This window comes from Arachis ipaensis, chromosome B10 (genome assembly GCF_059453495.1).
Source record: "Arachis ipaensis isolate K30076 ecotype BB chromosome B10, ASM5945349v1, whole genome shotgun sequence".
Lineage (NCBI taxonomy): Eukaryota > Viridiplantae > Streptophyta > Magnoliopsida > Fabales > Fabaceae > Arachis > Arachis ipaensis.
The window spans coordinates 11,737,544-11,763,718 of record NC_142435.1 but is presented as its reverse complement, the minus strand read 5'-3'; the positions used below and the strand labels follow the sequence as shown (position 1 = coordinate 11,763,718).

Here is a 26,175-nt window from a genome sequence, read left to right as displayed (position 1 = left end):
ACGAAATTTTGATTCAAATTCAAATTGAAAATGATAAAGTGTAATTTTTTATTATTTGTTTTATAAACGAGACAAAAAAATTGTAAAAAAAATATTTAAATATAAAAAATTACACTGAACTCTTTTAAATAAAAAATTAAAATTGAAAAAATCTAAATTTATATTATATTAATTTATTAATATATAATAAACAATTAGTTATCATGTACAACCATTTCAAGTTTTCAACAGTCTTGTGCCTCACGTGGAAAGGATTTGAAGTAGAAATAATGTATGTAGTGTATGTTAACTATGATTTAGAATCTAGATTACATTCATAGCAGATAATAAATATATATTATTAGGCGAATTCTCTGGTATAGAAGCTCCTTTTACTTCTACACATGTAGTATTGTGGTGGCAACGTGATTGAATGACAAGTATCCATTTTTAAAAGACAAGAACTGCTGTGTGACAGGGTGAGTACAGAGACCACAGTGATATCTACACTGTTTTTTTTTTTTTTTTTTTTTTTTTTTGGGCAAGGTCCAGGCCAACATGCAGGCCCAAACCAAAACAAACCAGATTCCCAAGACAGATCCACAGACCTATACCCGACCCAGCGTTGGAAGAGGTCTCCTTCCCCACTCTGCAGCTGAAGTTTCAAACTCATTACCAAACTCAATGGCCACAGCCAAGGCATGTTACCCCAGAGCAGAGATCCGCCATTGCAGCAAGCTTCCATTGACAACTTCTTCCAGAATGAGGGAAAGAGACCACCGGAAGAATCCTCAACAGACTAGATCTGAGCAATACTCCAGTCACCTAACCCTCAGTCATCTACCCGATCCAAGCGTCAGCTGAAACATGGCCCCAAGGAGCATAAGCCAATATTCTTGTTTGATGAAACTGAATGCATGCATCTAGTTGTTCATGACTACTCTCCCCTCTTAGCCGGTTCCCTGTCTGTGGTTTTCGCATCCAGCCTCCCTGGCACATCCCTTAGCAGCCGCATCAACATCTCCTCAAAACACCCTCCGGACTAGCAGAAGGCATGGTAAGCAAGAGGGAGAGAAACAAGGGTGTGTGAGTGTAGATTCTTATCTGATGAACATGAATGCCTGGTGTTGTGCACAAAAAGCCTAGATAAACCTCATATCCTGCATCAAAGATCAGCCCAGGGTCCAATGCAGGTCTTGGATCAACATGTCCACTTCCATAAACAAACGGAGTAGCTTGACAAGCTTTGTAGTTCCTGCTTCAGAAGGTTGTTGAGCTAGAAGAGGATTCCCTGCTCTATCTAATGTCAATGTTGTCGTCATCAAGGCTGATTTAATGGCAGCAGGGCTCTAATGTGGATGCTTCTGCTTTATGAGAGCAGCAATGCCAGCTATATGCGGCGCAGACAAACTAGTTCCAAATATCATGGCAAATCCCTCACCAACATAATTTGGCCTATCAATACCATTTGGACTCCAAGCAGCCCAAATCAACGAACCAGGAGCTAATATATCTGGTTTGAGGAGATCTGCCTCTTGGAAGCTGAAGCCCTTTACATTTGACCCTCAAACCATCTCCAATTTTACCTTTTCCTGTGAAACTCTGGACTCGTCCGGTCCAATCTCTTGGTGTAGAAATATTATGATGATCAACAAGTTCCTTCGAGTTTCTGACATCTACGATAACAATCCCAGGAAGACCAACAGGAACTGGGTCAAATCATGTTTCTAGGGAAAACGTTTTCAACACAAAGAACAAATCCAACTGCGCCAGGGCCTTTGCTGTTTCTGAGACTTTCTTTATTGATGCTGAACCAGAAATGAAGTTGAAAGAGTATCCACAGAGAAGAACTTTGCCCTCTATCAGTCTCTTGTTTAGAAGTTCTGGTCTCTGGCAATCTATGGGGATGGACTTCATCACTGAAGAACCTAGCAGCACATCATTTGCAGCACCCAAGGTACCAAAATGCATATCCATAATGCCTCCAAACTTTCAATCTGCAATCTAAATAATTCCCTGCCTGATTTAATTTATACACAGCCAAAAAAGAACAAAAAGGTCATCATACTCATGATCTGTTTGCCAGTTGCAGAGACATATAGTGCTCTTTTGCCAAAATGTTGATGATGATTTGTGGCTTGCACCTGAGCCAATTCTGTTGAAGAGAACCGTCAGCAGTAAGCCTAGCTACTTCATGTGCTAAGCCATTCCCTTCTCTAGGCACCCAGGTAAACCCACAATTTGTGATACTTCGCACTAATTCCAAAATGTCATCCAAAATAACTTGAATTTCTGCAATTGATGCTTTTGATTTTAAAGCTTGTATGAGTATCAAACTGTCAGATTCAAAAATAATTCTATCCAGTTGAAAGTTTTTAGCCATTATTAATGCTTCCCTAACCGCAAATGCTTCCGCAGCTAGAGGTGAGGAAGCTGCAATTCTATGATTTGAAGCTGTGAGAAGGCTTCCAGCATGATCTCTGAATACTGCCGCTGTTGCTCCTCCAGAGTACACTTCGCGAAAAGCTGCATCCACATTACACTTAATCCATCCTGGCGGAGGCGGTCTCCAGGTGACCCTTCTATCTGTCCTTCTATCATGATTAGAACTTATAGCTGGTTCTTCTACAACATTTGCAAAATCAATTTCCATTTGTTTAGCATTTTGAATTACTAGTAAAGGACTAGGTTTAGACCTGTGATGCACTGCCTGATTTCGTGCTTTCCAAACCTCCCATACCAAAAAACCAACTCTGCTGCTACACAGCTCATAATCAGTTCCTGTGCCAATCTTCATACTTTTAAAAAGATCCATTATCCATTTCCCAAAAGATGATACAGTATAGGCCGTAGGACAGCACTGGATTTGAGCTCCGAACCACGCAGCCCTTGTCCAAGGGCAGAGTAGAAGCGCATGCTCAGTGGACTCTGGTTCTTGCAAACAAATAGGACAGGTAGGAGTGTTAGAGATTTTCTTATTATAAAGATTTTGGAACACTGGCAAAATGTTATGCGAGGCCCGCCATAGAAAGGTTCTGATCTTTTGAGGCACTTTTAATTTCCAAATGTCTCTCCATAAATCCTTAAAGTCATCACTGGTTGATGGGCTAATGCTATTAGCAAGATACTGTTCTTTCCTGGCAGCATGGTAACCTGTTTTGATAGTATACTTGCCATCTGGTTTAAAAGGCCAACTAAGCTTGTCTTCTCTGCCAATAACACTCACCGGAGTTCTAATGATCTTCCCAACAGTATCTCCATCAAAATGTTTCCTTAACTCACTCATATTCCACCCCTGTCCTTCACTAATCAGCTCCTTTACAAATGTGACATCATCATTCATAACAACAGGACTGTTCGTCATGTTCAATATCCAATTGTCATCTAAAATTCGCACTCTTTCTCCATTTCCAACCAACCATCTCCCATTTCTCAAAAGGAAATCCTTACCATGCACAATACTTTTCCAGATCCAAGATGCTCCCCTTCCCGCCTTAGTTACTTTAAAATCCTCATTTGGGAAATAAACAGCCTTAAGCACCTGAACCCATACCGCATTAGGGCATTCGAAAACTCTCCATGCTTGTTTTGCCAAGTGTGCTAAATTTTGACTATAAAAATCTTTAAAACCAATTCCTCCATCCCTTTTGCTAGCACAAATTTTATCCCAACTTCTCCAATGGATACCCCTATCCTTACCAGTAGAGGCCCACCAAAATTTAGCCACTTTTTGACAAAGGCGATGACAAAAACCTTTAGGAAAGAGGACGACATTCATAGCATAGGCAGGTATCGCTTGAATAACCGATTTGATGAGAACCTCCCTCCCAGACTGAGAAAGCAGTTTTTCTCTCCAACCGCAAAGCTTATCAGTCACTCGCTCCTCAATCCACCTAAGAGCTTTATTCTTAGATCTGCCCCACTGGGCTGGAAGACCCAGGTACTTGCCTGGTTGATCCCAAGCCGGCAACCCTAAGATCTCTTCTATTTCTACTCTATTTCTGATCGGAACCTGGTTGCCAAACGTGATACCAGACTTGTCAACATTTATTCGCTGCCCCGAGGCTTCTGTATACATATTTAAAATAGTAATGAGCTGATAAACTTCCTCCTCACTAGCTTTCGAGAAGATAATGCAATCATCCGCAAAGAGGAGATGAGAAATGACTGGAGCAGTGGGAGCAATTTTGACACCAGAGATTCTACCCTCTTCTTTGGCCTTGTCCATGAGAATAGTAAAAACTTCAGCTGCTATGATAAACAGGTATGGCGAAAGGGGGTCTCCCTGCCTTAGTCCCCTCTGCGGCATAAACCTCGTCGACAAAACACCATTGATCTTAATTTTATAAGAAACCTGCGAGACACACATCATAATCAACCTGACCCAGTGCGGATTAAACCCAAAAGCATTCAGAGTTGCTTCTAGGAACGACCATTCAACCCTGTCATAGGCTTTATTCATATCAATCTTAACAGCTAAATTCCTGGAAGCAAACTGCCCTTTTGTATTTAAAGCATGAACACTACAAGAATATGGCCGATTAGCTACCACAAAAAGAGTCGTAAAATCATCGCTAATTCGACGAAAAATATAATTTGTGACGGATTAGCTACCGCTTAGCTACTAATGCTTTCCTCGCTGATTACAAGTCGCAAATCAGTGAGGCAAACACAACAGTCGCTAATTTATCGGAAAGTTTTTTTGCTACCGAATAGATAGTCGCAAATCTATCACTAAAGTAAAAGCTAATTCCATAGAAGAAATAGACTAAACAGTAGTCGCTAATTAGCGACAAAATCTACTGCAGCAGACTCATCGCTAAATGCAAGCTAACTTCATAGACAAAATAAAATGATTAGTTGACGCTAATTCGAGAGGAATTTTTCCGAACCTAACTCGTCGCAAGTTGTCCGCTAATATGATCGCAAATCTGTCACATTTTGTAGCAAATCTATAGCTAATCTTTAAAAATCCTTAATCAAATTTGTAGGAATTTTGTCGTTAAACCAAAGCTATTCGAAATGAGAAAATAGAGTTATGAAATAATCGCTAATTTGCTAGGAAATAATCTGTAGTCAATTAGTTGTAATAGTATCGCAAAATGTCATCGCAAATTCCTTTTAAACTAGTAACAAATCGATAAGTATCTCGCACTACAAGAAAAACTAGGTTTTGCTATGCTTTTAAAGCACTCCAAATATGCAAAAAGTATAGCGATATCTTTTCACCACGCTTTTTTAGAAATGTGCCAATTGAGTTAGTGTTAGCTACACTTCGAAAGCGTGCCAATAGGAGACATAGCCACGCTTTTGAAGGGAGAAAGTACGAAAGTATAAAAATAATTGACTTTTTTTATTGATTTACATAAATTCTTTACATGCTATAATTATAATTAAAAAAATTACAATTCTATAATAAAACTAATAATTTAATTTACATACTGCAAATGTAATGCCAATAAGCCATAACAACCTCTTTGTTTCCAGCTGAAATATGGAGAAAAATGCTTGACCCATTTTTGGAGAATTTACCGAGAAACCATCAATTGAGTGTTGATTACCTCATCAGTTCTGCAGATTACGGAAAAGTAATATGAATCAATAGAAAAATGGAAAATTTTGTGTCCATACATGAGGTCATAGAACTATAAGCCAAACTAACCCATGATGAAAAATTCCATAAATGGATTTATAGAAGATGATCACCAAAAAAGTAACAAGAAATTCAACAAAAAAGAAAAGAAAAGAATTTTCATAATTATAAAGAATCCAACAACAGTCAAAATCAAAGGCACTGCACTACACTACACAACATCATGTGATTCTTGTTTGATTATAATAGTTGACATGTAGACTTACTAATTGATCAGCAAGCATTAACACTGTCTTCAGTGTAAACTTCCTGTTGTAATAATTGAATAAATCTTCCAAGCTTGGTCCAAAAAGGTCAATAGCCATAATGTTGTAGTCTCCTTCAACTCCAAACCACTTTAGGTGGAGAATCCCAACTTCAATAAGGAACCAAATTGGATTACTCAAAAGAAAACATCATGATTGTTTTATGAGAAACTTGGAGTCTTAATTATTTGATTTTACTATAAATACATGATTTCAAAATTCATAGTTTTGATTGCATTAAGACTAGAAGATTCTGGACAACAATCATTTAAAATTTTCAAACTTGAGAAAGCAGAAACCATTTTTCAAGTGAAATTTTTCTATTAGGTAGTACCTAAGACTTTTAGCACAGACAATTCTGAAAAGAAATAGACGTATATATACTTACTCCCTTCTTGAAGAAGCATATATATTTGATTCATAATGAAGCTGTGGATGCTTTTTCTTCACAGATTCCTAGAAAATTTTGGAGGGTAGTAAGTTATCACAAAGAATTACAGTATTATAAAGAATTAAAACACAGAAGAACAATGAACAATTCAAGACAAAATGGCATGTAAAAATTGAAGAAAAAATAAGCATGCATCCATAAAGCTATAATGTGTCATTTCATTTCATATGCCACTTCATACCTTAGATCTTATCAATTCTACGTAACCTTAATAAGTATTGCTCTAAGTATTGTCCTAAATTAAATGTAGACAGTAAGACAGACGAAATTTTCCTCTTTTTTAATGTTAAGTTCTTTAGATATTTAGCAATAAATTATCTCAAAAGTCATGTATCCTAACTAGAATTCAAATACCTTTTTGGAACAAATCTTGCTAATTCCTTTCTCTAATTTACTCTCGAGGTTTTTGAGGTCCCTGACAATCATATTGCTCAATGACTCACCCAGAATTTGCCTTATATATATATATATATATATATATATCAAACCGTCCACAAATTCACATGATTAAAAAAAGCTGATCATTCCATATCTCTTAAATTTTGAATGTTTTTGTAGGATTTAGCGAGATAAGAATGAGTAAGTAGGCTTTATTGAGTCATAATGTTTAAAAGAGACACTCTGGTTTTTATTTTTTACCAATTCCCTAAATAAGTTGTCAAGATAATTTCAATGCTTTCAATGGCATCCTCCAATGCCTCCAATCTTTTAATAGCCAATTTACAAACTGTATTTATAGTATAAAAGCCAAAGCTATAATCTTATTGTTTCTAAACTACATACATTATAATTTCTGACGAATGAACAATAAATTCTTCACACTTGGTTTCTAATTCTTATGCAATCAAAATAAGCATAAGATGCATAGCTGCAATTGCTACTATAAGCTTTGATCTAATAATATTGATGAGTTATAATAGGGGGTCTAGTTTCAATTTACCTTCTTGTGCTTCAGTTGTGTTTGAGCTTCAATTAATGGTCGTGCGGGACCATGATGAGAGAAGGTTCTTGAACTGTAGGTTCTGTTTCACCAAACATCAAAATTTGTAAATGCTCAGCTCTTACTACTTTACCCTTTCAATCTTCAATCGAACTCCTAAAATCATTGATTTAAAAAAAAAAATCTTATCCAGGTTGTTGAAGTTTCAATAAACCTTATTTAGCACAAACTTAGTAATCAAATAAATAAATAATTTCTCAGAAATAATCATCTGTTTACTCATTGCAAAATCATCAACATAAGCAAATTTCTTATATACATCCTGAAAAGTTAAAATACAAAGATCATAAATACAGATATTTATTAATTAATCCTTGGACTATTAAACATAAGGTAAATCCAATAAAAATTGATATTAAACATTGTCAATCACTTTAACCCCAAGAAATTTTCACAGACAGAAACCCAAACTCAAAAATGACATCTGAATTTCCACAATGCAACAACTTAAAAGAAGTGGGAATGAGCTTTGACGCCAAAAATAATAAATAAACGATAAAACTGATCAAAATTTCTTGAATTTGTAGAAACTTTGGGAACCACAGTTTCTGTTAGATCTATGGTTTATTTACCGAAAGCAATGTTGGCGGCAATAACGACCTCACGGAGGAGTCGGTGGAAAATGGTGGTGTAGAGCCTAAGAGCTATTGCGGGGTTCGTCGGAGTGACAATGAGCGCTGCCGCTGACAGTGGCGGAGTCAATAAGAGAGAGCTTCTTTCCTGCAAACCATGGAGAAAAGGACTGAGGATGGTAGAAAAGATCACTAACGATGGCGGAGAAGACGTCTGACAATGGAAGTAACGAACAGTGATAGCCGGGCAAAAATCGAAAATGGTGGTGTGGGAGCAGGCTTGGGGTTGCTGGTTGCCGCCATGAGTAAGGGACTGTTGGCCGCTACCATGAACCGCCATGGTCAATGAGGAGCTTTTAACCGTCGGTGGCTACTGGCTAGGGTAGTATGCTCTCTGCTAGGGTTCAAATGTGGGAGAAAAGAAGAATGAGAGTGGCTGCAGATGAATTTAGGGTAATGTTAAAAGATAAAAGGAGATTATATGCAATTTTTAATTTGAAGTACCTGAAAAGGAAGGGCGCGGGTGCTGGCGCTTATTCGGGTTTTTTAATTTTTAGAATTAAACATTTTTTTGAAATTAATATAATTTGTTTTGTGTTTTGTGTTATTAATTTATTTTCTTTTGTTTTTAAATTTTTATTTTTATTTTTTTGAAAAAGATTTAAATTTTAAAAAATCTTTTATAAGATAGATAAAATTTGTTAATAAATACAAAAATATTTATGTAAATATTAATGATTTTGTATCAAAATAAATAAATTAAAATAATTTGTATTCTTTTTATAATTTAAAAATATTTCTATATTTTATAATTTATATTTTTATAATCAAAATCTCATAAATTAATTCAATTTAAATATATATTATTGGATACTTTTGTATATAATAAAATTTATTTAAAATATAATTTAGAGAGCAATATATATATCATATAAATAAATAGTAAACAAGTATTCGACATTTTTTTTGTTTACACCAAGGTATCCATCAGGCCGGAAGTCCAATGACTAATCCATCGGGTACTGCAGAGGCAAAGTGAACGACCCTCCCAAGCAAGCAAGTTCCATTCCCATCCTCCAGTGAGTATCGAACCGGGAGAGATGGTTAAGGAACACAAACCCTCATTCATCTGTGCCAACTTACGTTGGTACAAGTATTTGGCATTTGAATCTCATCTTGTGTATGTAATAATTCGTTGGCTAATGACAAACTGTTAAATAAAACTCCGATTCATAATAGATTAATTCTTAACTTGTCAAGTTAAGAAATATCATGAAAAACCAAAAAAATAGTAAATATATATAATGAATGGACGACCACTTTAAAATATTTTATGACTTTTTAGTTTAATCTTAACATTTTAAAATCAAGCAAGACCCGGTTCGGATCATATAAACCAACTGGGTCACCAGTTTTTTTTTATTGAAAACTATATGGGTCAAATTGGTTTTCACTGGGTCGAAGCATAAGCAGTCAAATAAGTGGCTCGAAAATTAGATCTCAGGGATACATTTGATACAAATTGAAAATTTGTTTAGACAAAATTGAAATAAAATAAAGTTTAGGACAATTTTTAAAATTTTTAACAAACTTTAAGAACAACAAATATGCTTTCTAATTTTTTTTTTGTGACAAAAATATCAACTACTAAAAGAAGTAAACATTTCACGTTAAAAAACCTCTTAGAGTAGAATAATAAAATATTTTAAAATATTATAATCAAACTTTTCAGGAGTACCAAAAATAGCCACCATAATATGTGTACACTTTTAAATGTATTATGATTATAAATTTGAATATAGATTAATTATGTTATTTATGAAGTTTGATTACATGTATAAATTAAGTTTGGGTCTATTATTTATTAAATTTAATCATAAATGTAAATATAGTCATTATATTATTATATATATTCCTGAATTTATTCTTATACATATGTACATAGTTATCAGAATCGAACCGGTAATTAATCCAGTTATATGACAGAATCACTAGGTTATTGGTTTAACTAGTGAGTCGTTGATTTACCGATTGATTCGGTCATAATTAAATAAAAATATAAAATTATAAAAATAAAATTAAAATTAGAAGTTAAAACTTAAAATGCATGTTTTCACAAATATATTAATAATAATCAAGTATCAATTCTTAGATATAATAATTTATGACGCAAAAAGAGAAAATAAATTAGTCAATAGTACAAAATACTTTTTCAATTTAAATGAACAACAGAAAAAAATAACACAATAAGTATATCAATCTATGTTCATATATCATGTGTTGTTACTTATTTGATCTTAAATTTGGTATCTATGTCAATTCATGTTTAAAAAGATAAAAATAAAAATAAAAATTCGTTCAGGGGTTTCTTATATAATAATAATTTATCACAAAAAATAGCAAGGAGCATGTTGGTAGAGTGGCTAGAGTGGAATGTTACTTTCTTAATGTCTCCTGTTCGAACGCCATCTCTAACTTTTTGAGCACATAATAATTCTAATTAATAATAAAATTTGGACAATTATTAAATGATTCTAATTAATAATTAAATTAGCAACGTATTTGGCCCATTTTGGTTTAATATTTATTAAATAATTTTAATTAATAATAAAATTTGAATAATTATTAATAAAATTTAGACAAGAAATTCTCATATATAATATTTAATTATCTTATCTATTATATATTTTTTAGTATATTTTGTGAATAACGAAATAAGGACTAACGTTTTTTCTTACAAATTAGTAGCAACATTAAATAAGCAAAGAAAGTTTATCAGTTGTTAATCAGTCACTAATTTTTCACTAAATAAGCTTTGATTAGTGACTCAATTGCGATCAGTTACTTCTAAAATTTTCACGATCAGCTCTGTATTTGCTATAACTCTGCGACAGATTTCCAACGAGATTAGTGAGTAATTTGCTACAAAATAGGTAGGATATAGCTTTTGCTTTGCGACAAGATTGCAGTTGTCAAGTCGCTCGCTAAATTTAAATTGCGACAACTTAGCGACAACTGTATTTCGCCCGCTAATCAGCGACTTAAAATCAGCGAACGAAGTGGGTCAGTTGTTAAACGGTCGCAAATTTCTCGCTACTTAGGTCCTAGGCGCTCAATATCCATATTTCCACTTTAGCGACAAATTAGCAAGGAACACTTTCCTAGCTGAATGATTTATCCATTGCGACGAGTTAGCGACGAGTATTTTTCCATCGCTAACCTAATTTGAATTTTACAATATTATGCGACAAATTAGCGAGTTTATTTAGCGACGAACTAGTGTGTGAATTGTTTCTCGCTAATTGTATATCAAACACTTGCGACGGAATAGTGACAATAATTTCACTCGTTACTTTACTTTTATTCGATTGAACCCCTAAGTGACTGATTTGCTAGAACATTGTCACTCGCTAATTAATTTGTGACAAATTAGTGAGGGAATTTTTCCCGCTCTTTTTTTAGCCACAAAAGTCAATCTGCGAGAAACAAACTTACTCGTAAATCTCTCGCTAATCAGTCGCTTTTCTCAAGTTCAGGTATTTTGTGACCGCTCATTAATTTTGTCGTTAGTGGGTTACTAATTCCTCGCAAGTTAGTGACAGATTAGTGACAAAACATATTTCTCGCAAAAATTCGTCGCTAATTTGTCAAATTCTTGTAGTGGAAACATTTCCTGCACTATCACCATGTTATCCTGAATGAGACGTCCCCCCACAAATGCACTCTGGATAGGTGAAACAATCGCATCAATAACTCTTCTAAGCCTAATAACCAACACTTTAGAAATGATCTTATATATGAAGTTGCAACAGCTGATTGGTCGAAGCTGATTAAGAGATTCTGGAAAATTGGTCTTAGGGACCAAGACTATAATAGTATCTCCAATGCTACTTGGTAGGACCCCTTCCCGAAAAAAGACCTTAACAACTTCACAAACCTCCTTCTGAAGAATTAATGTTGTTGATTAACAAAAATTATAGATCCCCTAATCATGTCTAATAATGGGCCTGTATGAGTTGAAATTTTTTGTCTGTAGTTCCTTTAGCTAAAAAATCCAAAAATATTTGGGATGTTTTTTGATGGTTCTTTAGATAAATTAGTTTGTGATCCAACCTCAACCTTATATACTACAAACATCCAATGACTTCAGCTTGTCTAGGAATAAGCATTTTGTCACATCTGGTCCGTATAGAAATATTTAAAATGCACACAATTATATAAATTTCTATAAATATTATCCTATACATATCCAATCATTTAAAAAAAAAACATAAATTCTGTAACATTTATATAAATTCTGTAATATAATTGTTATGACGTATTAAAAATACTTTTCAATGTACTTAAATAAATTGTCTTGTACTTTTTCAAAACTTTATTCTAATATTTTAATATGTAGTTAAATAAAGTTTTTCACATAATTAAAGATATAGTTATAAGAATCGAACCGAAGAGATTACTAGTTTATTGATTTATTAGTTCAACCAATGAGTTATAGTAGAACCGGTCCTATGTAAATAAAAAATATAAAATAGTTAAAAACTTAAAATTAAAATTTAAAATACATATTTTTACTAATATTTTAAAAATAATCAAGTTTCAACAAATTATAATCAACAAGTTATAATCTAATTATTATTAAATAAGTATATAAAATTTTAGTATTTTTTCATAATAAATAATTTTTAATTTTATTTTTGTATTAAAGTATTTTTTATATTTTTTATATTTGTTATATACTATATGTATGTATTAAAAAATAATATTAATAAATATCATATAATAAAAAAATATTATAATTAATAAAAATATTTAATATTTTTATTTATACATGTTTAATCATATTTACATTAATAATTATAAATAATAAAAAATATAATTAATTTAAATATAAGTGAGTATAAAATTAAAATAATATTAAAAAAAATTATTGTGTAATTTTATTATATAATTAATAATTAACATATAAAATAATAAAAAATAACATAGTTTAATGACTAGAGAAGCATGCAATACAAGGAGGACTCAAATTTAAATCACATTTTTATTAATTTTAAAATTTTTTTTTTGAGCAATTCGATTGGACTGACTTGACTGGTTCTTAACCTAAAACAGTTCTTAAATTTGACTGATTAATGGTCTAATTTACCAGTTTTTCAGTTGAACCAGCTAATTCAATTTGATTTTTACAACTATAATTAAAAAAACTGGTTAACTACATTAGAAGAATTTAAAAAATTATACTTAAGTACATAAATACGTGACAATATTCTACTAACATAGATATACATTTAATAAAATAGTAAATTGCAATTTCTTTCTTTATTAAAAAATCAAACCCTATTCCTAGACTAAATTATAATCTTAATCCCTAAACCATCCTAAGTCAACTATATTAACACCATTACATTTTTCATTTCATAGATTACATCAAAAGTCCAAACACCCTAAAATCAACAAAAAATTATTTCACCCACTTTTAAAATTATTTTCAATTTTTCATCAAACATTTAAATTTAAATATCAAAAGTTTAAATACGATTATTAACGGATGTTACATACTTCACACCAAAATTTAGTCTAAGAATAGGGTTTATTTTTTAATAGAGAAAAAAATTACAATTTACTATTTTATTAAAAATATATCTATGTTGGTAGAATATTATCATGTATTTATATACTTAAATATAATTTTCTAAATTTTTTAAATGTAATTAACCATTGTTGCTTTAATTATGTAAAGAGCTTTATTTAAATAAATATTAGAATATTAGAACAAAAGTTTGAAAAAGTACAAGATAATTTGTTTAAGTACATTGAAACGTTTTTTTAAAACATCATAACAAATCATATTACAGAATTTATTTTCTCTTTAATATAGTTGGATATGTATGTGACAATATTTATATAAATTTATATAATTGTATACATTTTAAATATTTTTATACGGATAAAATGTGACAAAATGCTTACTATCAGACAAGCCAAAGCCATTGGGTGCTTGTACTTGTAGTACATAAGGCTGAGGTTGGATCACACATAAGATGAACTAACTTATCTAAAGAACCATAAAAAAACAGCCCAAACATTTTTGGATTTTTTAGCTAAAGGAACTACAGACAAAATTCCAACTCATACAGGCCCATTATTAAGCATAATTAGAGGATTCATAATTTTTGTTAATCAACGATATTAACTATCATGTGCGTGAACAGTGCAGAATCACTGTAGCCTTTGCAGTCTGCGCCCACCCTGTCACACAGCAGTTCTTGTTTTTTAAAAATGGATACTTGTCACTCAACGATGTTGCCACCACAATACTACATGTGTAGAAGCAAAAGGAGCTTCTACACCAGAGAATTCGCCATATTGTTATTATTTTCTTAAGAGTGCTTTCAACGAACAATTTTACGGTTCCTTCCTCCCGAAGTATTTCACCAATGTACGTCAGTGATGCCATCACTCGAATGGTGAAGTCAGTGAACTAAGAAGCTCTTTATCAAATTCATCATTTTAACTCTGTTACCTGTTTGTTCTGTTTTCATCCACTCTCCCCAACATTTTTCCATCTTCTCTCTTTATTGGTGTGTTGCGCAGCTTCTCACCTCGTACCTCCAGATGACCACAATAAAAACAGAAATACCCTATTCGCTCATACTTCAGATTTATCTCCATAATCTGATTATTTATCTCTGCAATTCTCACAGATTTTGTCAGTTTCTGAGAGACATCAAGGTTGACTTGCACTTTCACAATTCTTGATTCCCTTCATTTTATTGTAAACACTCCCACATCCAACACATCACCAATAGCTGTACTAATTTTTCTTTACAGTGCAATTATCTTACAATATTCTAGGAGATCCCGTAGTTACACTCAGATCGGAACAAGAGAAAATTCTTCAGCATTAATACACATCTCCTTGTTCCATTTTTTGATATTGAGTATGTAATTTTTGAGAAGTCATGAAACCTCCTTCTCCACCCTAATTAAATCCTGCTCATTATCAAAGAAAAATTAGAAAGTGTTGTCTCCATAATTAGTGACATGAAAATTTTCAGGCTGTTGTCATATAGCAAACATAGTAAATTCAATTGTGTCAATTAAAAAGAATTTATCAGATAGAATTTAATTTACTAGACTTTTTCCACATGCCTACAGCCCTTTTTTAATATCATTAATTAACTTTGATTTTATAAATATATAAAATTTGATTTTAACCATTTAATAAAAAAATAATTAAATAAATAATAAGAAAGAATAAGAAATTAAAATAAATAACTCTAATCCTAATTATTATTGTTATATTAATTATATTATATTAATATTATATTAATATATAATAAAAATGTAGTAAATGGTCCTTTGATAGACAAGTAGTACCTTCTATGTTTGACAAAGTGTTTATCTTAATTGCACGACAGTGTCAAAAAAAACAATGAATCATAAAAGTACAAGAGTATTGCATCACAGAGCAAAGCAATGGGGCGGGAATTTGAATCAAATTCAAATCTATTTTGTTTCAGCTGTGCTCTTAGCCTCTTATATATCTTAATTTGTTCACATTTGTCATAGGCAAATTTCAAAACTGAGATGTCAACAATTTTTTTAACGAGAAGAGAGAAAGCACGACGGAAGAAGGAGAAGAGGGTGGCGACGAGGGCAACGCCGCAGCGGTCACAAAGAAGGAGGGTAGATCGATAGAGAAAGGAAGAGGAATGAGGCGACGGCGGTGATGGAGGCCATCGTTGCTGTTGGATGCGTAGAACTGCATCCACCGCAGAACGGCGTCGCAGACGTTCCTTCGCTGGCAGGTGCTGCAAATGAAGCATGGTTTGTTCTCTCCGTCACACGCTTTTTTTATTGTTTGATTTATTTTTTTACATTGTTTTTTTTTTTAATTATTGAAATGCAGCTTCTTGAGAAAAATGTTAACGAAGTTTATACCAGCGTTAATAGATTTTCTCACATTGTCGATGATTTTGTTTCAATTCCTTCTTTTTTTTGTTTTGTTTTGTTGATATAAGCTTCAGGTTTCCATCAATCTGGCCTATGACTCGGTTTTTAATAAACTAGAAATTGGAAATTGTAAAGAGAATACTCATACACATGATTGATGGATGGTGAGGAATCAGCGCCAGAGATGGTGATGCGAAGCGCGACGCTGACGCACACTAAGTATGCAGCAGCGATGGCCCAACCACCGTTCTGAATCGGACAGCTTTGCCCAGGAAAGGCCAAGTCGTGCAGTGACTCACTCCACCCCAAATGACTTCAAGCTTAAATACGGTTAGATTTGTTAAGTTTCTCTGCTCAATGTTTTCCACTAATCTTTTTATGTTTCTGGTGTGTATGGCCAGTTAAAGATTGTCATCTTGGTTTAATAAATTATTTTTATTCTGAACAATTGTGTTTTTTGGAGCAAAAACATTTCGGTGGCTGATGATGCAGAGAACTGTCTTCCTTAGTTACTATAGTTTTTCTGTGTTTGTGTATCTGATTTTTATTTTCTGTTTTATTTTCAGATAGATTATAGCTGCACAACTTATGGTGGAGTATGGAGGGCTAAGTAAAGATGGTGAATTCGAAAATAACGATATTGAGACCAGGATCTAATACTGTGGAGTTTCCAATTAATGAGGTGTGCCTCATGCATTATTGTTCTCCTTTTTTTCTAGATTTAGTTTCTATGGGAGAGAATGGAGAGAATGGGGATAATAATAAATATTTAAAATTCCCACTATTTTAAGTAAATTTTGTTTCTCTAAGGCTTCTAAAAAGCATACATTATCGTTGGTCTGTTTCCTAAACTTGTTAATCAATGAATTTTTTTTACGTAAATTATCTTATCAAGATTAAGATATGATTTTTTCTTCCAATAGTCCCTAAATAGTACCCAAGAAATATCTTATCAAATGACCCTTGTATTGATACATTTCTCTTGAATGGCACTAGAAAAATGTAGTTGATCTGATTTGTGCTAATTCCAAATCAATTAAGAACTGATATTTTTCTGTTGTAATTTGTTTACAACTTACATCTAGGCAAATGCAGAGTTATTTTATGGGAAGCAGGTGCTTAGCACAGTATGCCCACAAGATGCAAAAGTTACAACTCAATTTCCCAAGGTTAGTTCTTAATGTCTGTTTTGTTATGTCTAACGTCTATTGTCTTTTCACTTGATTTTATTATGAGCTAAATTTCGTTATTTTGTAGCATGAAGTATGAGAATTCTTTTTCCGTTGCAGTTGGGAGAGCGATTGGCAAAAAAAAACGAAGGAAAGATAGCGCCAGATGATCCGGAGCTGTTTCCGTTGAGCAGTGGAGATGAAAAACAACAAGTCAGAGGTGGCGATGGTTGTGGATGCAGCGGAGACGAAGAACAGTGGCAGCAATGAGTTGTGAGTTGTGTTGCTCCTGTTATTGAAGAAGGAGCAGCTAGCGGCAAGTTGACCATACTGGTGAAGAGAACGCAGAGATCTCTGTCGTCCACCATGTTGCAGAGGTAATTTACTCTCTAAATGTTAGAATAGTCACGCAAATAAAACTTATGAAGTGTTTCTTTGACTATTAAACTTCATCGAAAAATTGAGTTTCATATATTTGAAAAACAAGAACACATTTCTTGAAAGGATATCATATGTGAATGATTTTCAGAAGAAGGGTTTGATTTGAAAGGATATTATGTGTGTATGATTCTATTTTTGTTTTTAATATTTTTGGTTTTTGATTTCTGTAAATTCGTTTTCAAATTTACTTTGTTTTCTCATAAATAGAATAGGAAAAGTGAAGCCTGATATACTACTGGATGGAGTGAGGGCAGTAATTTCAAGAAAAAAAAATCTTATTGTTGGAGAGAACATTGGAGAAAAGACATTATTTGGCATTGAACTTTTGTTTGTTGAAGATATTGTTTTTGTGATAAGTTCATTACTTTCTTAAATCAACAATGTGCGAGCTTCTTTTTGAATTCTTTGAACATTGATATATTAGAAGTTTCATTTTTATCATTGTCCAATTCCGTAGGTTGCAAATACTCAGATGCATATTCAATTCGTGGAAATTATTTCCTTGAAAGATCTAGCATTTTTGAAGTTCCTCCATTTTTTTATCCAGAATATATTGGTGATGTATCGAAAGGATGGACGCATATGGCAAGATTATTTTTAAAGAGGTACCATTCAAGTTTTCTTCTTGTTAAAAGGGTTAGATTGATTTCATTATTATCTCCATTTAAAATTAGATGTTTCCTATAAAGATAATTGCATTACATTTACTCTTCAAACCGAGAATCACAGAGTGATACTTCCCGTACTCTCAAGAGACACTTACCTTAAAGTATTTCTTTTTTAATTTTCTCGCACCATTTCAGTTTATGAATGTAAATATGTAATAGCTGAATCTTAATTTAAAAGAATTAAAAAAAAATCTCCAACTAAGTAGTTCTTTTTTCTCTTTATACATGTATACATATGCAATGAATTAATTACATATTGGTGTTTGCAAAGAATCAATTATTAATAGGTTTTTGCAAAGTTATCATAAAGCATTCCAATAAGCAATAATATTGGTGTTTCTTAAGGTCTTTTATTGATTTGCTTTAATAAGCATTCCATGCTTTGTTCTATCTGTGTGTAATCCTAAAATTATTATAGAAAAGTTTGACTAAAGAAAATTCATACATGTTTCTGTTATTCAATCTGAAATTTGATTTAATAGCTTCTTTTTTTTAGATTTATACGTGGTAGGGTTGTGCGAACTTTATGATGATTTGGAGAAGGCTTTATCTTTGTTTAACCAAATGATTAATGTGTTTGTTGTTGCTTACCGCTTTTGTTGTTGGGTGCAGTCATCTTCAAAGATGTATTTGATAAGTGCATAGGCTAATTAATCAACAAGTAAGCTAAATTTTATGCCCAATTCAATTCTTGCTATCTGATTGTTGATTTCATATCTATCAATTTAGAATTTTTTATATAAAATTTTGATTTTTGGTTAAGAAAAGGTATATAAAATTAATTATATATCTGATAAAATTTACGGTATTTTTTTAAAAGAAAAACCAATTGGGTGTTCATTATGTGAATGCAAATTAAAATTTCAAAGACCTATAATTCGTTTATCTATTTTTATAATAATTTGGTCAAAGTTATTCTATAAAATAGATAGCAAAAATAAAAATACGCCAAGCAGATTGTTATGATTTTTATTGAACATTACAATTCTTTTTCAAAAATCAATTGAGTATTCCAAAATTTATTTAGTGTTTTTATGCTTAAAACATTCTTTGAAATATTTATAAATTTTACATTTTTAGCAAACAAGAAGAGAACAAGTAGAAGTTTTTTAAAATAATTGAATACATTAAAATCATATTCATCAAAGAAGGAGATATTATTTTTGGTGTTTTAAACTTGAGAATATGCATAAACTAATAAGTTTTTAACATTAACATTACTTTTTGTTATTGCTGCAATATATGTCTAGACTCCTGGAGTTCTAGACAGTTTACAATTGGCAAAGGTGGTTGAAATGGATTAGCATGGTATGTTGTTGAAACTAGAAAAGTTAACATTGTTAAGTATGAGCTGGAGAAGGTAAGTTGACTTTTAAAGGTGTGGTTCACATATTTCATTTCAGAAAACGTATCAATTTCATTGGCTTTTATATTTTTTAAAATTCATTTTTAATGTCATATAGGTATTCTGTTTAGATAGAGGGAGACTATGAAAAATATCATCAACAAGCATTGTAAGTTTCAAATGAAGTTATTCAATACCTGTTTCTTTTGTTCATTTCATCATTTATGTTGTATATGGAGCTCCCTAAATGTTACGTTGTTGCAAACTTTTATGCATTTTTTGTGGTGAATCATGAGACATTTATGTGGATGTGTTTTCCTTTAAACAAAAATATATTATACTGAATATTTGCCACCATATTCTTCTTTACCATTGGGTTAGTGTCAGTTGTTGCCTTTTTTCTATGGGATCAGAATTATATTCTCTGTTTGATACTAATTATATCTAGATGAAAGATCAATCTGTAGTTTACTACTTTACTTTATTTGAGAAAATAAAAAGTCAGAAGAAAATTATATAATCGAAGTTTGGTCTTTGATTTTACTTTCCTTGGAAGATCAATTTGTAGTTTACTTTACTCTTTTAATTAATTCGCAAAATTTTTATTCGAATATTTTTAAAAAAGTATTTGTTTATCTACTTCTCTTTGTCTATTTCTTTTTTCTGATTTTTGCAGGAATTTTTATCTCTTAGTGACATAATGGTGGTCATTTGTTACAAATGAATGTGCCTTCAAGAATTAGCAGGTAAGAGGGAGAGAGAATTTTTCAAACATTTGAAAAGATGAATTTGTGAATTATGAAGTTCTTCATTGGTTCATATTAGTGCTTTTTTGTTTTAGTGGGATACCCTTTGGCCTTTTCAACTGTAGATCACTGAAAAATAAATAGTTGGCAACTATAGGGAAATGGGAGTAAATAATTTTTGATTGAAAGTAGTTTGTATCTTTTTTATAGTGGAAATTGAAGTTGAGAAAGAGAATGATCTTAATTTAATCCAAACAGCAAAGTTGATCTGATAATTAATTTTTGTAGGGAGTGTTCTAACACCAATGACATCTCTTGAGGCTTGGCAAGGGTTGGTTATTGTTGTTGGAACTGCAGTTGAATTGCTTGAAATTGCTGAAAAGTAAGAACATCTCTCATCTGCAAAAGCCACCCCACCAATTTTTACATTGTGAAAAGATTTATTTGTTTAGGTATATATATATATATGTTAATTAATTTCATCTCTTATATACAATACAAGTGTGCTCGGTCTTTGTATTATTATGTTTAATTAGATTATGCTAAGAAGTTTAGCCTTCATAACTAAAATATGATACCCTGTTTGGCTATGTTCAGTTTTCTTTATTTATTTGGTCATGTAGATATATTACCTGAATTTACTCATGATTTGGTTTTCAACTTCACACGGTATAATACTACTACATAAGCTAAGAATTTCCTTCAATATAGAAGAAACGTTTGCATAATCAATTTAACATTTTTGCTCTAGAATATATTTGCTATTAAAGTAATAATTTCTTCCATGATTGTAGGCATAATTTTTCTTACATAATTTTTTGCGTTCAGAGAAAATATACTGAGATAGTAATTAGTAGTGAATTGCTTTATATTATGACAGTTTCAAAGACATCATAGCCAGGGATAATTTGCAGAAGCATTGTATTATGATTTGACATAGTATAACATTTTAATCATTACATGGATTAAAGCTGATTTTAGAGGACTAATTGATAGAATACATACAAACTCTCTTCGTCAATTTCCAATTCTTCTGTGTTTCACTTTTTAAAATTGTCCATCATTTTAAATAGCAGTTTTTAAAATTGTCCATCATTTTAAATAGCAGTGATGGTGATGATAGAAAAGTTGGTTTAATTTCTCTTAAGAATTAAGATATATACATAGATGATGGCTAAATATGATCTTAGTTGTCCATTTTGTAGTGTTCAAATAAAATAGAAGCTTTGTAACTTAACAAGTTAATGGCTAGAGGCATGTGTGAGTTTAAATAGAAGCAGCTTGGTTTATTCCATTTCTGCATAATTATCATTGTAAGTAAAGCATTCGGTGCATTCCAATAGGCAACAATATTGGTATTTCTTAAGGTCCTTTATTGATTTGCTTTAATAAGCATTTTTAAATGAGTATATTGAAAGTAAAGCATTCTATGTTGTTCTGATTAATGATATTGTTCCAATGTAGATTAATTAAGTTCTATGCTCAGTTCTAACTTGAACATGTGTGTAATTTTGAAATTAAATTTGAAAAAGGATAACAAAAGAAAACACGTTGCTCAATCTAAAATTGTGATCTAATAGCTTTCTCTTTTTCATATTTATAAATGCATGAGTTTTCTTTTGCGAAGCTACTTTTATCACTATAATGCAAAATTTTTAAGTGAACATAATACCTTTTCTTTCGGCCAGTAGTCTGTTTACAAATTCAATTGCTTTGCATTTCAAGGGGACAGAATTGACCAGATTAGAACAACCAATATAGTTAGCGTGAACAGTTTTGTCTAAATCAGGTGTTGAATTTCAGGCAGAGAAGAAAGACTATCTGAGGATCTTGGAGCCGATGTTGTCGTCAATTATAAGACAGAAGATTCTGTTGCACGATTAAAAGAAGAAACAAGAGCGAAAGGTATATTATTCTCTAAATTTTGTAATTAATTTGTGCAATAATTGAAGCATCTATCTCAGTTGCCACTGCCTGTATTGCTGCAGCCTGCAGGTGTTGATGTCATTATAGATCAAATTGTGGGATTGTACCTTCAGCGAAACCTAAACAGTATGATCACAATCTCCCTCACAACTCAAAGTTGGCAAATATTTTCATTGATTTATTAATATTATATTAGGAAAGATACACAATCCCCTCATAAAGGTTTGGTTGTGCTTTGGCTTTCTTTTCTTTAAAAAGGTTTGGTTGTTGCTTTGACTTTCTTTAACAATATATGTGTGCAACAATGTTATGACTATACGTGATTGCTTTGTGATAATTTATTTGCTCATAAGAAGTTTGTATCTTGCATTTCTCATCGAACAAATACGGAAAAAGAATCATATTGAAAAACGTTTGTCTGAAGAGCTCACTGAAATAAGGTTTCCAGCTCCTAGGATCGATCCTTGCATTCAAATAGGGGAGCTCGATATTTTCTTTCTCGGTTGATACCAGCACACAAAGATCTTCCCTATGAACAGGAGGCAAGATTTCCGCAGCTCTCTTCACTTTGACGATGATCCTAGTGTGAGTGGATGCGTAGTTTGAAAGTATTTCCACCTCTGTTTATGTGAATTTGAGGAAGAATTAATGACAATATCTCATTTTGGACCATTAATTTTCTTTCTTCCTTTCTTTATGAATATAAGAAATGGATGTTGAATTAATGGTGCATACCGTTAATCTATTTTCTTTCTTTCTTAAAATTTGTTAAAATATGCTAAAAAAATTTCATTTGAATAAAAAAACATTAAAAATATATAAATTAGTTGTAACAACTCTAAATTTTATATACTTATGTTTTGTAATTAGTTTAAACATTAATATTTTTAAAAAATATTAATCACTCAATTCATAAACGTGTGAAAAATTTTGTTATATGTTAATAGATATAAGCTCCTTTTCACATAGATTAAGAAAAAAAATTAAATAGATCTATGAAACATGTCCAAAATATGAAAGACATACTAATAAAATATTTTGAATAATTAATTTCATAAATCTAAATAGTTAACTTTTTAGTTTAATTAAAATTAAAATGTTTGTTTTAAAGGTTACCATTTGAAAAAAAAAATATTCAAAAGATATAAGTTAATATAAACTAAAATATTAAAGAATATTATCTACATTAATTTTTCTGTATACTAATTAAATTTAGAGAATTCAAATTTAAAAAGTAGAGTACAATACTCATTAAAACATGATCTGCTAATAAAAATAATAAATAAAATATATTTTAATTTTTGTTATTTATACATTAAAAAAATAATAAAATTAATATGTAATTTTTATAAATAATTATATTATTTTGTATATTTTTAATTAAATAATCAAATTTTAAAATAATTAAATCTGCCATAACAAAATAATTAAATTTGTAATAACTAAATAATAAAATTTATTTATAATAATTTTTTTTATAAAAGATCAAATACATATTTCAATATGCAATTTAATGATTTATTTTTGTGCATGTATAAGATGATTGATTAAAAATATAAGTCTAGCATTATAAGATTTTAAATACTTATTCAATTTCTAAAATCTTAAAGTTGTAATTTTTTATATATTTTTTAGAATCTATTAAAAAAAATAAATTAATTAAAGACTCTACAATGAAACATGTAAAAACAGAGAAACTTCAACAATAAGACTGCTATAGTTATTCTCTGATCCCTTGATAACACAACTATCACTCGAATTCATACTTCACTCTCGTTACAATTCACAATTCACAACCAAAACAAAAGACTTGTCTCTCTTCTCACTCTTCATTCTTATTCTTTTTGTCTTTCTGAGATTCCACCTTCTCCAACTACCATTTGTTCACTTCCCTGTTTAATTCTTTTGTTTTTAGTTTCAATGGCAGATGCAGATGCCAAACGAATAACCACCACCGCCACCGTCAGAGACACATTGATGTTGTGGTCGAGAAGGGGCCAAGTCAAGATTAGAATATTCAAGAGCATAATGGGGGCGTTGTCCTGCGCCACAAGAAGCAGAAAGACGGCGGAGAAGGCAGCTACTACAATTTTTCTGCTCCTAATCGTGCTCTACATCCACAATCCCGCAGGTTCCGAGTGGCTACCCTTCCGATAAGTAACACCGAAAATTGACGACAACACGATGACGATGATTTTCAAGATGCTCTGTTCTTGTGTTTTTTTTTTTTTGGTATAGAATAGTGCTGTTTGTATATTATTACCTTTTTCTGTTTTAATTAATTAATGTATGTATGTATGTATATACTGTGGTTGTAGACTTGTAGCTGATTTTGTTTGTACAATTATTACTCCTTCTTTGTGATTAAAATGTGTCGTTATCATCTTTTTTAATTACATTGCTCTGAATTTCGAAAACGGCAGTGTTAGAAATCTTAGAATGATTGATTGTTTTTTCGGAACTTGGACTCTATGGATTACGGAATTGCCGAATTGAGTCATGCCATTATGCATTAGGCTTCTATAGAATCATTTTTATTCATAAAAATTTAGTCTTAATAAATTTATTCACAAATAAAAATATAAAATTAACGTTGAACTATTTTATCGCACATATTGCATTTTCTCTGTTCTACTTTCTTACATGTTATCAGGCAACCATACAAAAATGGGGTGGAACTGCTTTCAGAAAAATCAGAGTATAGTAAGTTATAGCAATAAATATTTTTTTTTGGTGACGTTATAGCAATAAATATAATAATTAGTTTTTACGGTAAAGAATATTTCAATAATCAAAACTGATGTCTGATGGTTTTGTTAAGGTTAATTAATAAAAAATTAAAAGAGTGCATAAAGAGTACACAATAATAAAAAATGTTTTGTTATGTATTTTTTAAAAAATTTTTATTATGCTATCAGAACTTCTGTTGAACTCTGCTGAAATTTATGGATAAACTAATCGATTCAAATTTTAAAATTTTTTTAACATCCTTCAATTTTTTATTAATAATATTGTAGAAAATAAAACACCAAATGATTAATTTACCTTATAAAAAAGGCTAGAAAAAATGGGTCGTATGAATCAATCGCATAAAACTTTTCAGGGTAATGACATTCACATTCACTTTTAATTAGTAAATATCTAATAGGATAGATATGTCTATCTATTTTAGTATATAATAGGAGAGTAGTAGAGTGGCTTGTGAGTGGGGAGCATTTTATTGTTGACAAGTGGAGTGTTTTATTGCCGACACGTGGAGCTGTGTGTGATTGACAAGTACTTGCGTAGTAGAGTGGTCTGTGAGTGACAAGTGGAGCATTTTATTGTTGACAAGTGGAGTGTTTTATTGCCGACACGTAGAGCTGTGTGTGATTGACAAGTACTTGCTCTCAAAGTTGGACACCTGACCGTAATGGAGGGGATTTTGATTCAAATTCAAATTAGAGATGGTAAAGTGTAATTTTTTTATTATTTATTTTATAAATGAGACAAAAAAATTGTAAATAAAATATTTAAAAATAAAAAAATTACACTTAAGTCTTTTAAATAAAAAATTAAAATTGAAAAGATCTAAATTTATATTGTGTTAATCTATTAATATATAATAAACAACTAGTTATTATGCACAACTATTTCAAGTTTCCAACAGTCCTGTGCCTCACGTGGGAAGGATTTGAAGTAGAGATTATCAGATTATGTATGTAGTGTATGTTGACTATGTTCTAGAATCTAGATTACATTCATCGCAGATAATTAAATATATATTATTATTTTTTTAAGAGTGCTTTCAACGAACAATTTCACGGTTCCTTCATCTTGAAGCATTTGAACTTTGTACGTCAGTGATGCCATCACTCGAATGATGAAGTCAGTGAACTAAGAAGCTCTATATATCAAATTCATCACTGTAACCCTTTTACCTGTTTGCTCTGTTTTCATTCACTCTCCCCTTTATCAGTGTGTTGCAGCTTCTCATCTCGTACCTCCAGATGATCGTAATAAAAACAGAAATACCCTATTT

The 26,175-nt window shown here is 31.4% G+C and overlaps 1 protein-coding gene, 1 long non-coding RNA gene and 1 pseudogene across 30 annotated transcripts; 1 reads left to right on the top strand and 2 right to left on the bottom strand.

The window, feature by feature from the left end:
* Positions 1 to 625: 625 nt before the first annotated feature.
* Positions 626 to 24,449, top strand: LOC107623444 (uncharacterized). Of its 28 annotated transcripts, none has more exons than XR_015905386.1 (16): positions 626 to 1,936; positions 2,066 to 2,207; positions 2,398 to 2,552; positions 15,476 to 15,733; positions 15,928 to 16,189; positions 16,426 to 16,541; positions 16,945 to 17,028; positions 17,149 to 17,405; positions 18,017 to 18,074; positions 18,750 to 18,798; positions 19,388 to 19,497; positions 19,601 to 19,651; positions 20,159 to 20,228; positions 20,517 to 20,610; positions 22,032 to 22,133; positions 22,217 to 22,488. It is a non-coding gene; the product is annotated as an uncharacterized LOC107623444 (long non-coding RNA). The 28 variants fall into 28 exon arrangements; XR_015905382.1 differs by having other exon boundaries at positions 17,927 to 18,074; XR_015905384.1 differs by having other exon boundaries at positions 17,927 to 18,074; positions 20,517 to 20,680.
* On the bottom strand, positions 994 to 2,074 carry LOC148579152 (subtilisin-like protease SBT2.6 pseudogene; annotated as a pseudogene).
* On the bottom strand, positions 4,915 to 8,358 carry LOC107623446 (uncharacterized). Of its 2 annotated transcripts, XM_088505939.1 has the most exons (6): positions 8,136 to 8,358; positions 7,901 to 8,048; positions 7,269 to 7,350; positions 6,266 to 6,333; positions 5,839 to 5,987; positions 4,915 to 5,550 (listed from the first exon to the last, which is right to left on the bottom strand). In XM_088505939.1, the coding sequence occupies exons 1-3, from the start codon at positions 8,238 to 8,240 to the stop codon at positions 7,301 to 7,303; spliced, it is 303 nt and encodes a 100-aa protein (XP_088362065.1). In that variant the 5' UTR covers positions 8,241 to 8,358; the 3' UTR covers positions 4,915 to 5,550; positions 5,839 to 5,987; positions 6,266 to 6,333; positions 7,269 to 7,300. The 2 variants fall into 2 exon arrangements, 1 of the variants encoding a protein (XP_088362065.1); XR_001616469.3 differs by having other exon boundaries at positions 7,269 to 7,424; positions 7,901 to 8,279.
* Positions 24,450 to 26,175: the final 1,726 nt, after the last annotated feature.

Bases quoted from the DNA above. Each gene is read 5' to 3' on its own strand.
- LOC107623446 (XM_088505939.1), bottom strand. From the start codon at position 8,240: ATGGCGGTTCATGGTAGCGGCCAACAGTCCCTTACTCATGGCGGCAAC. The intron at 8,049-8,135 runs GTTCGTTACTTC...CATGGTTTGCAG, and splicing joins ATTTTTGCCCGGCTATCACT to GAAAGAAGCTCTCTCTTATT. The intron at 7,351-7,900 runs GTAAATAAACCA...TTGGTGAAACAG, and splicing joins TGCCGCCAACATTGCTTTCG to AACCTACAGTTCAAGAACCT.